The 13,419-nt window shown below is 40.5% G+C and overlaps 1 protein-coding gene across 7 annotated transcripts in view; it reads left to right on the plus strand.

The window, feature by feature from the left end:
* Positions 1 to 13,419, plus strand: part of Atp9b (ATPase phospholipid transporting 9B) — a 218,779-nt gene that overhangs the window by 147,905 nt on the left and 57,455 nt on the right. For all 7 annotated transcript variants that reach the window (XM_085676363.2, XM_085676368.2, XM_085676362.2 and 4 more), the window contains one exon: positions 5,322 to 5,464. In XM_085676363.2, the coding sequence (XP_085532489.1) occupies positions 5,322 to 5,464 (143 nt within the window). The remainder of the gene's footprint in view (positions 1 to 5,321; positions 5,465 to 13,419) is intronic.

Below are 13,419 nucleotides of genomic sequence, written 5' to 3' on the forward strand. Positions count from 1 at the left end.
ATATTTGCCTTAAAAGTAAAATGTAAGGAAACATTCACACCATACCAAGTGTCTTGTTGAGTATAAAAGCTCAAATCCAAAAGCTATACGTTCTGTGATTACTTCATACACTTGCAAAATGAGATGATGTAACAAGCCAGTGATTTTAGGGTGGGGCAGCGTAGGAAAGGTGTGAGCTACGGAGGCCACTGTGGGTGATTTCCAGGCTGGGCATGTGGGTCTCACACAGCTGTTTGTGATGGGAAGGTGTTAGCTATGGAAGCCACTGTGAATGATGTCCAGGGGTGGTAACATGTGGGTCTCACACAGCTGTTCTGATGGACTGAAGGCTTGTACAGGCTGGCAAGGCTCCACCCAAGTCTGTGTGGTTGATTTGCCAGTAGCTCCCTGCTTTGATGAAGTTGCAGAAACAAAACACAATCAAGCTCATACCACATCGGAGGCTGAGATCTCTGGCTTTGTAGTCAAGAAGCTAAGAGTTTGCATTGCTGGGTGCACACCGACTATTGTTCCCAGAGCAGAACTCTACCCGCCTCCCCTAGTTTCCTTTCTTCATGCAATGAGGTTGGTCACCAGCCCCACTTGCACAGACCTTCACTTTCTAGTTTAGTTTCACTCACCATAACCAACTATGGTCTGAAAATTTAAATACCCAATCAAACATTCTGGAAAAGACCACATTCTTGTTACTTTTATTATATAACATTGTTATAATTATATTTCATTGTTATTCTTAAATATTATGGCTAGTTTATCTAATCTACTGGGAATTAGAAAAAGACAAGATCTCCTGAGTAAATTGAGAACATAGGAACCTTGAGAGAGGGTTGAAAGGGAGGGGAGAGGCAGGGAGGGAAGCAGAGAAAAATGTAGAGCTCAATAAAAATCAATAAAAAAATTTCACTAGGTATTACATATCAGAAGAAACATAACATACCTAGAGTTGGTCCAGTCTGTGGTTCCAAGTGTCCACTGGGGATGTTGAAGTCTGTTCCCAATGGAGCAGAAGGACGGCCAGACGTAAACTAGCACATAAGGCTGTGCCTGTGCTGCTCTGTACTCATTGCACTGGACTCTTGCTATACTCACTTCTCTGTCAGTTTGAATTTTAATATCCCATTGAACTCTTAATTTGATTGTGGTACTTCTAAAACCTTTGAAAAATGCATTTCTTTGTTGGGTTATGCACACCCTGATCTGTATGTGAAATGGGAGAACAGCTACTGGGAGTTGGTTTACTCCTTCCACCATGTGGGTCCTAGGGATCTGATTCACTTGTCAGGCTTGCTCTACAAATACTTTTCCCACTGAGCAATCCTGCTTGACCCAAGGTCTACTTTCTTTTGAAACCTTGGTTGACCACTAGAATCAAGTCAGCCTTTAGTAAGAGATCACAGAACTGACATATGTGAAAATTAGAAATTGACACAAGTTATACCTAGCATCAAATATTAGCCTGACTTCTTCCATTTGGAGCATAGAAGACAGTTGTCAGAATTTAGTAGGGTAAGTTGGCATGAGTTCATGCTAACTAGGTTATACACATTAAACAGAAAGGTTGAGCCATGCTGATATTTGCTAGTAGGTAGATTGTTGGGAACAGTGACAATAGGATTTCAAGTTCTATACCTGGACTAACACATTTAGCTGGGCTTGGTGACACAGGGCTGTAATTCTAACAGTTTAGCTACTCAGAGACTAGGGCAGAAGGATAAAGAGTTGGAGATCTACCAAAGCAAATTTAAATCTAGCCAGGCCATACTGAGAGACCCTGACCGGAACTGGAGGTGTAGCCAGTGGCTGTGGTAGAGCACTCTGAGCAGGAGGAGGAGGCAGTAGCCTTGCTGACTGCTGTCCTCCTGCTTACTAAGGTTAGAGGTCCCTCAGGTAGCAGTGCTGATCCCAAGGCCAGGAGGGGCTCAACTGGTCCTGAGATGACAGCGTTCACTGCTGTATTGCAGAAAGCTTTTGGTTCTGCCTGCTGCTGCTTGCAGTATATCATCAGAATGAAACATGCAGGAAGATGTCAGGTGAAAACTCAGTGTCCTTCTGCCTTAGTTTTTGTAGGAAGTGGTGTTGATTGCATTTGGATAAAAAGTTCTGATGAAAATGGCTTTTCTTTTGCTCAGATTAGAATTGGCATGTGAATTATTTCAGGTAGATTCGTTCCCCAAGGAGAATTGCGTGTGTTTTTCAGGCGGGCTGGGGACTCGCCTCACCTGGCAGTGATAAGTGCTGAGGTTTAATTGTAACAAATTAGAGCTTAAATATAGCAAGCATCCTGGGGCCTAAGTGAAATTGTATTGTGTATTTTGGGGAAAATGCACTTGAAATGTATTCAGACTAAGTTTCTTCTTCAGGGATTTGTAGCTGTGGGACTAGACTGTTTGAACAAAAATGAAGGCAGTTTACATCTTGAAATCCACCTCAAATTTCCTACAATTGCAAAAACAAACGTCTTTATATGCATTCCTATTGGCAGCACCCCTGACAGACTGCTCATTTAAGGTGACTCGTCTCTCATACTGTATGATAGTACAGTCACAGCTGTGCCCTGGCTCAGTGAACCAGCTGAAGACAAACTGTCGTGTTCTACCTGGGATAGGTCTGCTAACAGGGTCATGGTTAGTAAACTAGCAGTAGAATGGACTTGGAATGCATCTGGTATCTGCTACCATCTAACATGTTTATGTAATGGGTTACAAAGCATGTCAGAGTTAGCACCTCCCTGCATAAAAGTCTGTACAGTCAGGGCATTACTAAGTCAAGTCAGTGTAGTGACAGCCATTACTCTGCTCCTGTAGAGTGTGAGTGCCTTAGAGACTTCGCATTAAAAGCAAATTATTCCTTTCGCATTTGACCAAATTCACAACATAGATCATGGTACATGTGCAGCTGTAATCCTTGTATGGGAGTGTTGTTCTATTTTGCGGAGTCGTTTTTAGTGATGAGTTTGTGTTCTACGCTCCGTACATCTGTTTATTCTCTAAAAGGTGTTTATTCTCCTCTTTGCCACCAGCTTCCACAATTCTGTATGTTCTTTAAGGGAATGTCTGTATTCCACTGAAACTGGCCCAGGAGTAATTTTTTTATAATATGGTGTTCTGTGAACTAACGCATTTCTGTAACTTCGATGGCATAGATTGCTCATGATTCTTAAAGAACAGTGCACAAAAGAATCTTGGTGAGCTTCTTCGGTTCTTTATAACATGAACCTGGTGACAGACCATAAGCTGAGGACAGAAAACAACAGCCCAGCGGGTGACATTTTCCAAAACAACTTGACCCACACACAAGCAAATGGCTGTGCTTTTCTAGTGTGCAGGTCTCTGAGTCAAGTGATCAGAGCCATGGAAAATTTGACAGCTGTCCATCTCCCTGTCAATTAGACACAGGACGTGTCTTCCCTTAACTGGCCCACCTCACAGGCTCGGTTTCCTCCCAGCTTCTGTCTGTGTTTATTTCAACAAGGGCCTGTGGTCTTTATTTCTCTTATTCCTAAAGAAGGTCCAGATGAAGAGCAGAAGGAGGGAGAACATGAGTAAGGAAGTCAGGACTGCGAGGGGTGCGTTTACCCACTGAGACGATGGGACTGATCTAATGGAAGCTCACCAAGGTCAGCTGGACTGGGACTGAACGAGCATGTGATCAGACCAGACTCTCTGAATATGGCTGACAATGAGGGCTGACTGAGAAGCCAAGGACAATGGCACTGGGTTTTGATTCTACCGCATGTACTGGCTTTTTGGGAGCCTAGTCTGTTTGGGTGAACACCTTCCTAGACCTGGATAGAGTTGGGGGAGGGCCTTGGACTTCCCACAGGGCAGGGCACTCTAACTTCTCTTAGGACTGGAGAGGGAGGGGGAGAGGGGGGAATGGGAGGGAAATGGGAGGAGGGGAGGCGGTGGAAATTTTTAATGAATCAATCAATCAATCAATCAATAAATAAATAAATTAAAAGAATCTGTTTTAAGCCAGGTGGGTGGTGGTGGTGCATGCCTTTAATCCCAGTACTCCAAGGCAGAGGCAGGTGGATCTCTGTGAGTTCAAGACCAGCCTGGTCTACAAGAGCTGATTCCAGGACAGGCTCCAAAGCTGCAGAGAAACCCAGTTTTGAAACCCCCCCCCCAAAAAAAAAGTCTGTTTTAAAGCCCAAATCAAATAAAAATCTATGGGAAATATTTTGTATTTCTTCTCCAAATGCCCTCTTTGACCTCAACCCACCTGGAAGGTATTGTGATTTTACACCCATCAGCACAAAGATCCCTCACACTGCTTGATACTTAACATTGAGTAATTTGGCAGCTTCTCACAGATCCTGGGCTGCAGACCCACACAATGGTAGACCTGCACCAGGCCGCTGGGCCTTCCTAGGATCCATTTTCTTTCCCTTCAGCTTAAAGACTATTGCCATTTGTTAGTTTACTTCACTCTTTTAACCAGGGTATAAGTAGCCAAAAAATGGGAAGGTGCTGGCTGAAAAGACATGCACAGTAATGCCAATTTAATGTCATTAATGTCATTCCTATTTTTAAGGTGTGAATCTTACAGATACATTAATGAAGTCATGCTGATTTGATGCTTCTTAATTTGCCACTAACTGATTCCTAAATACTGTCTTTCAAAAGTGTATTTATTAATCGATTGAGCCATGTGACTTATAATGCTGATAGGTCATAAATGGTTGATGAATAGCAGTTTCACACCCATTTTGTACACAGTCTTATCTGCTGAGTTTCCATAGTTTAGTTAGGAAGAGATGAGCATGTTTGAGTTGGCATGTAATAGGTGTGCTCATACTGTTTCCTTCAGTGGGCAGTTTAGAGTGTGTTCCTATATAGTTACCCTTTAAGTAAAGCCCGGAAGATCTTCCAGAGGCCATCTAATATAGTCTACTACTTTTAGATTTTAAATATGTAATATTACAAAATATTTAATATTAAAAAACCACTAGAAACAAAGCACCTATTCCAGATGCCTCAAGACCTATTTCACATATTTTCTCACAGTAACACTTGCTTGATTTCCCTTTTTATGCCCACAGTACTCTGTGTGTTAATGGGGTACTAAGAACAAGTTGTCTGCTTCTCTTACAGCTCATACTGTAACTTATGTGAAAGGAATTATCCACCCAACTATTACCTGTAAACATATCTAGATTATGAAATCATTTGAGCATTTGTTTCCTTAAATATGCATAAGTCCTTTATTTTAAAGTCTGAAATCCAATATTTATTTCTATAGAAATTAAAATTTGTGTATTGGGTGTGGATGTTATATAGGTCTGGCCTCACTGAGCATCATGTTGGTCTCATTTACAGCCTGCGGGTAAACTTGGACATGGGCAAAGCAGCATATGGATGGATGATTATGAAAGATGAGAATATTCCTGGGACAGTTGTTCGGACAAGCACAATACCAGAGGAACTTGGACGCCTGGTGTACTTACTGACAGACAAAACAGGTACTGTTCATTTCTATTTGTCTTTCAGTGGACCAGATAACATCAGAAATATTCTGTTCCCACATGATATGTATCATAATTGAATGCTGGATTTATAGGTTTCCAGACTCAACTTTTGAAAACTTTATATGAATGAATCTCCATTCTTTCATACCTTTACTTCCTTTAAAGTTAGTGAACTGTATCTTTGCTATAGCTTTATATTTTAGTTTATTTTATGTATTATATTGAATTTTACAATTCAATATTATTCTCACAAGCTGTTTTCTCACTACAGTTATGTACCTCTCTAGTGGTTTAAGAGCAAAGTGTGTATTTGTTTATTGTAGGATGATCCTTGCTTGAGTTGTTAGAAGTTGTGTAAATTCAGTGTTTTAACATTAGTACCTCCAATGCAGATTACTACACCTATTTATCCCTTTCTGTGTTGTCCTTATTTGTTGTTCTTTCTATTAAAGAATTCTTAGTAATATATAGTGTATTAAATAAAAGATAATGATTTAAATTTCTGGTGTTAGTGAACAACATAGTAAAAGCAACATACACAGCATAATTAAATAAAACATCCCAAATATGTTCCAGCACCTTCTTTGATTTGTATTAGTTTCTAGTTAAACTACAAAGAATGCAAATACACTCACAACATAATTTAACATTGTTATAGAATGATTTCCATTTGTAAAAAGATGGGAAATAAAAGCAGGTATATAACCAGGAAGAATACATATTTACAGATGTGATGACTAGGATGGCCACCTGATAACAATTAGAATATTACATCAGAAACAAATGGCAGGGTGTAAGTGGGAAACAGAGCTTCTGTCACAGCAGCATGCTGTCAGAAATGTTGCTATGAACCAAGAGACCTGGATGGCAAGTATGAACAATGACATCACCAGAACTATAACCAAACATTTGATGAATATAAATTTAGCATTATGCAGATGTTAACTCCCATGGGGAATCTATAAGTTTAGTGTAACTCAGGGTCCAGTTTGAGAATTTTTTGCTTGGATTTCAGTACAGTACCAGGTGGAGAAAATCAAGAAAGGTTGGTGCTCATAAGTGCAGATGACCTAGAGGTTCCTACTTCAAGAAACTATGTAAATGGAAACTGTGCTTTCATTTCCCGGCTGCCCAGACCCAAATAATCACACAGAAACTAATTACAACATATTTGGGCCAGTGGCTCAGGCATATTTTTAGCTAGCTCTTACATCTTAAGTTAACCGATTTCAATTAATCTATGTATTGCCACAATGCTGTGACTTACCCATAATTATCCTTTCTCCTTTGTCGGCTACATGGCTCTCCCTGACTTCACCTATTCTCTCTCTTTCTCTGTTCGGATTTTCCATCTCGCTTTACTCTGCTAAACCATAGGCTGAAACAGATTTGTTCATCAACCAATAAAAAGAAAAAAACAATATAACCATATACTGGAAGACATCCCACATCAGAACTAGACTGAGGAAATGGGTTAGGAGTTTTCTTTCCCAATTCTACTCAGCTGACAGAAAATTTGTAAAAGATTTCAATCTATGGCAATGCTAGCAAAAGTGTATAGCATTTCAAACTTGAAAAGATCTGGAGCAAGGAGGAAGTCACTACCATGCATATTGAAGGATGAGCCATACAGAGGGAAGAACTCTCCATACCAGAGTCTGGAGAGGTGGTACTGCATAGCTAGTATGCTTGGGCTGACAGAGACAAGAAAAAAGGCACTGAACATGAATGCACTGCTGTTCAGTGTTCACAGGCAGCATTTGTTCAGGAGCCAGTCCATCAGAGTTACAGGTGGGAGACTACAGGGTAAAATTACCCCAAACTATGAGCTGCCTAGTCTTGCTGATAGAGGCACTAAAACCAAATCTCCAGCATTATAATCAGAGTAATGACCTGAGCAAAAGATCACAAACAGCCTGGGAGAACCTTCAGGAAAATTGTGAGTCCTTAAGAGAGTTTAGTTGAAGGCATAACCCCAGTGTCTTGTGTCTCAGCAACAGTTAGACACTTGGTGTGAAAATACAGGAGAGAAGACCTAAGTCAATTGATAGTATGTGCCCACAACTAGGCTTTCGCAGTTTAACATGCACAGGATAGCAACTCCTTTTGCTTTGGGCAGGGATGGCGTAGGGTACCACATTATAAACAGACTGTATGGTTGAAAAGCATGTGCTGCACTTCTCAGAAGTTATATTTCTGCTCCTTTTCCTTCCCAAAAGAAATGTTTGCATAGCTACATGGGAGGATTATAAAATGATGCTGATCACTTTGGTTTGGTTAACAAAAGCAAAATATTTAGTTAAAATACTCACAAGAGTGAACTTTTTTACAGTAGAACTTAGGGCCACCTGGTGGTACACACCTGCAAGCAGGAGACTGACTCGGTAGAGTTATGAGTTGAAGGCCCATCTGGAGTACATAGTGAAATACTGTCTCAAAAATTAATTTTAAAAATAGCCAGACAGTGGTAAGTGTGGGTTGTCATACTGTCCAGAGCCCCAACCAACAGTGAAAACAAGAGATAGATGTATGAGCATGGAGAGACTTCAAATCATATTAATGAAGGACTAAAACACACAGAAGGAAAAAAAAAGGAGTCTCTAATGTTTATTGGTACTAAGATTGATAAAAAAAAAATTAAACCACCTAACACTTAAAGAAAAATAACTTAGCTGTAAAAGAAAAAAAGGAGGAGGAGGAAGAAGAAGAGGAAGAGGAAGAAGGAGAAGGAAGAAGAAGAAGAAGAAGAAGAAGAAGAAGAAGAAGAAGAAGAAGAAGAAGAAGAAGAAGAAGAAGAAGAAGAGAAGAAGAAAAAGAAAAAGGTAAAATACAATGGTAACTAGGAATTAAAAAAAAAAACCACCTGGTTTCTTCCTGAACATTAAACAAGATAGACTCTACAATAAAAAGCACTATTTAAGAAAGAGGGAACTTTACTAATACAAGTTTGAAGTACATATGTGCTTTAATGTTGCATGGAGCCGCTTTTAGTTCCCAGCCGTCCGGCTAGCTTAGACCCTAAATAATCACACAGAAACTGTATTAATTAAATCACTGCCTGGCCCAATAGCTCTACCTTCTTATTGGCTAACTCTTACATATTCATTTAACCCTCTTCTTTTAATCTGTATCACCACGTGGCTGTGGCGTACCAGCTAAAGTTCCCAGCATCTGTCTCCGGCGGCTCCATGGCTTCTCTGTGACTCTACCCTTCTTTCTCCCAGCATTCTGTTTAGTTTTCCTCGCCTAGCTAAGTTCTGCCCTGCTATATGTCCAAGGCAGTTTTTTTATCCATTAATGGTAATCACAGCATACAGAGGGAACTCCCACATCACTTTAAAGGCCTCTATGTACAAGCACAAAGTGATGCAGGAGAAAATTACAGTATCTGCTAACATAGGAGGAAATGTTAGCATCATCACTTTAAGTAATTAATTGATCATCCAAACAGGCAGGAACCAGCTAAACTAAAGTCTGAATAGCGTTGATCTCATGGAGTAGACTAATATATTTATCTGCCACCTAGAGAATGTTTTTAGCTAGTGAGTGTGGGAAACTAAGGCAGACTGGAATGAACTAGACCTTAGTTGAGTCTCAGTGAACTCCAAGGAGTTCATGCCTTGAACTCCTTGTTCAAGTACGCAAGTACATGCCTACTTGCGGTAATGGCAGAAATTACCATGAAAGTTAGGAACACATTGCAAATAGCACATAGAATCATTGCTGTCTTTACCTAACATCAGAAATGGTCAAAGTTAGGAACACAGTGCAAATAGCACATAGAATCATTGCTGTCTTTACCTAACATCAGAAATGGTCAAAGTTAGGAATGCAACAGAAATAGCACACAGAATCACTTGGTATCTTCACCTGTGGAATATTCAAGGCACTTGTGTTTTTAATTAAAAAAAAAAAAGACGACTTGGTAGCATATGCCTTTTATTCTAGCACTCATGCAGAGAAAGGTGGATCTCTGCGAGTTTGAGGCCATCCTGATCTACATAGTGAGTACCAGGCATCTAGGACTATATAGAAAGACCTGGATCAAGAAAAAGAGAAAATAAAATTTAATCTTAAGAGCAGTAAAAGTCGATGACATTGGGAAGAGATTCTAAAGATGAGAACAGAAAACAGTGGTGTGGTATTCAGAAGCAGGTGGAGCGTGATGGTGCACATCTGCAGGCCCAGCTGCTTGCTCAGAAAGCAGGAGAGAGCCCCTTGAGTCTACATTCAAGGCCAGCCTAGGTAACACAACAAGATTCCTTCTTTTTAGAAATAAATAGCTGTAAAGATAGAACAGCACCATTCAGCTGGCCAGACTTTAGAAAAGACTCAATAAATATAAGTACAACTTGAAGGTAGAATCTGGAAAAAATAAAACAAAAACAAAACAGATACAAGCAAGTAGAGCAAAGCTACAATGATGATATTTTAAAATATCATAATGGAATATCAGCTTCTTATTGTCAGCAGCTTTTAAATGCAAGCAATAGAAAAATTCTTCAGGAAATATAAGCCATTAAATCAGACCCAGAAGAAATAATTTTTATCACTTGGAAGCATTTTTTTAATTTTCACCTTTATTTATTACTTATTTTCTGAGGGTAGTAGGTGCATGTGCATGCTTCTTTACATGCATGGAAATCAGAGGACCACTTAGGGAGTCAGTTTTCTCCTTCCACCATATGGGCTCTGGGATTGAACTCAAGTCACCGAGTTTGGCAGTAGGTGCCTCTATCTGCTGAGCCATCTCACCCACCCCATCTAAAAATTTTTAAAAGTCATCTTCAGAAGGATCTCCTACCACTAGCCCAAAATAATTTATGAGTATTTTTATCATTATATTTTGTATAATATAACCTCACTTTTTCAGATACAAGAATGTAGAGAGGGCATTTTATTGGTAGAAAACTGAAGTCTCAGAAAGGCCAGGAGAGAACAAAAAAGGAAAAAAAGTATCTCTTTCATGTCAATCTAAAATTTCTAAATAAAGTGCCAAATCTTGTAATGTTCAATATTTAAAACTCTGTACAAGTTAAGGAGAAAGTCACAATGAAGTATACAATAGTAGATAAAGCCTAACAGGTTTGAGACAGAAGTCATTTACCTATTTATGATTTTAGAAGGAAAGCTCATAATAAAACTTGAATGAATGAGATGCCCTTAACTTTGCTGTTTGAAGCCCTGTAATCAACAAGAATATAATGTGTGAGGCCCTAGATAAATGTGGTCCAGCCGCAGGGCTTATTTGAATTCAGTAATCTATTACTATAAATTACAGCATTACTATAAGAAGAGAAAACCCAGGGACCCCCACCAACTCAGTAAAGCTTTTGATGAATATCAGTTCAATATATACATATGAAGTTCATTAGCAAACTAGAGGTGAGGGTAGGTAAACTGTTTTTACTCTAGAAAGGGAAACTCCCAGCATGTAATCTTATAATATGTAGCAAGCAAGCATTAGCACTTATCAGTAGGACATTTAAAGCTTTTCCCCAAGACTAGGAGCAACAAAAAGATAACACTGTCAATTTCATACTTGAATTACTAGCTCATGTCTAAAAGCAAGGAAAAGGTCAAAGGTTAAGAAAAGGAGGATGTAATCCTAGCTGCTTGGTGAAAGGGTGGGTGTTGAGGCAGGAGGAATTGCAAATCCAAGGTCTTCTGGACTACAGAGTAAGTACAAAGCCATCCTGAGCACTTTAGTAAGACCCTGCCTTAGGAGAAAAAGTAAACCATGGCTGGGGCCATGGCTTAGTGTCGAGGGCTCGGCCGGCATGTGAAAGACCCTAGATTTAATCCCTGGTACTACCAAAAACTAGGGGTCTGGTGGAGGGGAGGAGGCAGACAGCAAAGTACTTATTAGCAAATAAATAGAAAATCTAATAAATTTATAGGTTAGTGTTAGAATTGGTAGGTCATTTTTAGTAAAACCAATATAGAAAAATCTATTGTGTTTACAAACAACAAAACCCAGAAAAGTTTACGGAATAATATTCAATTACATAAACTTAAAATCATTCATGTAATTGTCTTCCCGTGGTTGGAGACTGTGTTTTCTATAGCATTTGACCTTTCTCTTTGCACAGGCTCACGCTTAGGCAGAGTATGCCCGAGCTTGGAGCAAGGCAGAGGCCCTTTACTCAGGAGTGTTTGGCCTGCAAGGAGTGTGGTTGGCCGGACTGTTCTTTGCTGCCAGCCTTTCCTCTGACCTCATGAGTTGAAGGGAAGTGTCTTATTTGGTTGGTGTTCCCTACGGGGATGCACCAAGTCTTCCACTTCTATCAAGAGCTTTTCTTCCTGTTTTGTTGTTGTTGGTGGTGGTGTTTTTTTTTTTTTTTTTCAAAGCTCACTTGACTACCTTCAGTGGGGCCAGATCCTTCTGGAAGGCAGGGGGGAGGTTGGGGAGATTGTCAGGAGTCCAGGTGACAGAGCCTCTGTAGGGGGTTGCTGGGAAGTTGTATAGTGTATGTCTGGGCCCTAAGGTGCTTTAGGCATTGGAGCCAGCAGTAGTGTTGATAAGCAAGGTTGTGGCCTGAGTTGTCCTAGTCATTCCCAAAAGCAGACTTTCAATGTCTGTCTCTGGCTGCCTGCTGTTGTTAATATGTAGATGTTTTATGACATTAGACCTCTTTAAAATGTTGATTTCCTTTTTTAAAAAACAAGGATGAAATTCTTAATTACAGCTGCCCGTTTTCCATTGTGAAATTTCAGTTCATCAAAGTAAGATTCTAAAACCCAAAAATCCCTTCAGTTGGTGCTGCTTTTAACCCTAAACAGTGCTTCTCAGGTACAAGCAGTCTTAGTGTTTGGGATTAGATAATAACAAGTCAAAAGACGAGAGGGCAGAAAGCAGTTTTGAATATACCATTCTGCAGGAAGGGAGCCACATAACCAAAAAGCAAGAAGTAGCTGGAGCGCTGACATGCCGACAGACAGTGGCTTCAGATGCACCACCACTAACCCTCAGGGCTCCAGCTCACTGGCCTGGGATACAAAGCCTCATTCAGTGAACAATTTGGGGCTTGAGGCTCCTTCTGCCCCCTTTTCCAATTCTAGGCTCAATCAAGTAGAACTTCTCCCAGCTCTCAGAGTCCTGAGACAAACAGGGCCCAGCCAGAGGAGGGAGGGGTTTAATGTCTACAAACTCACCTCACATTGAGAATAGAGCACAGCAATCTTTCCTACATTGGTGTGAGATGTAAGAATCCTGGCAGAACTGTATGGGATGTACTCAGAAGCAAACGAGATGCTGTCATGGCTTCACTTGTTTGTTGAGATGGCGTCTACTCTGCTTCCTGGGCTGACCTGGAACTCACTATGTAGCCTAGGCTGGTTTTGAACTCATGGTAGGCTTTCCACCTCCTCCTCCCAAATGCCAGGGTTACAGATGTGAGCCGTCATGCCTGCCCACTACTGCCTTTCTAAAAAAGCCTTTCACTCTAAGAGCCACTAAAGGAAATGCCATCCTTGGCTGAGTTTTTCCCCATTGTCTGGCCGTTTATTTAGAAATGCTATGCCTGCTCTGACAGCATCTCCAGCTGCAGTCTCTCTCTAAAGCTGTCTCATGGGAGACTCTTGCTCATCACCTACTTATCCTGTCCTAGCTTGTGTTTCAGGGGAGGGGGGACTCTGGATCCCTGATTCTTGAAGGTGGTAGATCTGCCGTGGCCTATCATAAAGTCCACACTAACTAAATCATAGACTGATGAATAACAGAGAGCAAATGATATAATTATTATTGTCAGCAGTTAAATGGCATTTCATTTCTCCCACCTCAGTCTTATAAAAAGCATGTATTTCACACAGTCAGATGAAAAGACATGAGAGTGAGTGATGACCACCCCTCTAATTGTGATCTCAGATGCATCTTAGCTCTCCTGAGTGAGAATTGTCAGCCTCTCCAGCTCAGAGGCAACTGCTGGTCAACTCTGTGGACAGGGACA

Source organism: Myodes glareolus, chromosome 13 (genome assembly GCF_982192425.1).
Source record: "Myodes glareolus chromosome 13, mMyoGla1.1, whole genome shotgun sequence".
Taxonomy (NCBI): Eukaryota; Metazoa; Chordata; class Mammalia; order Rodentia; family Cricetidae; genus Myodes; species Myodes glareolus.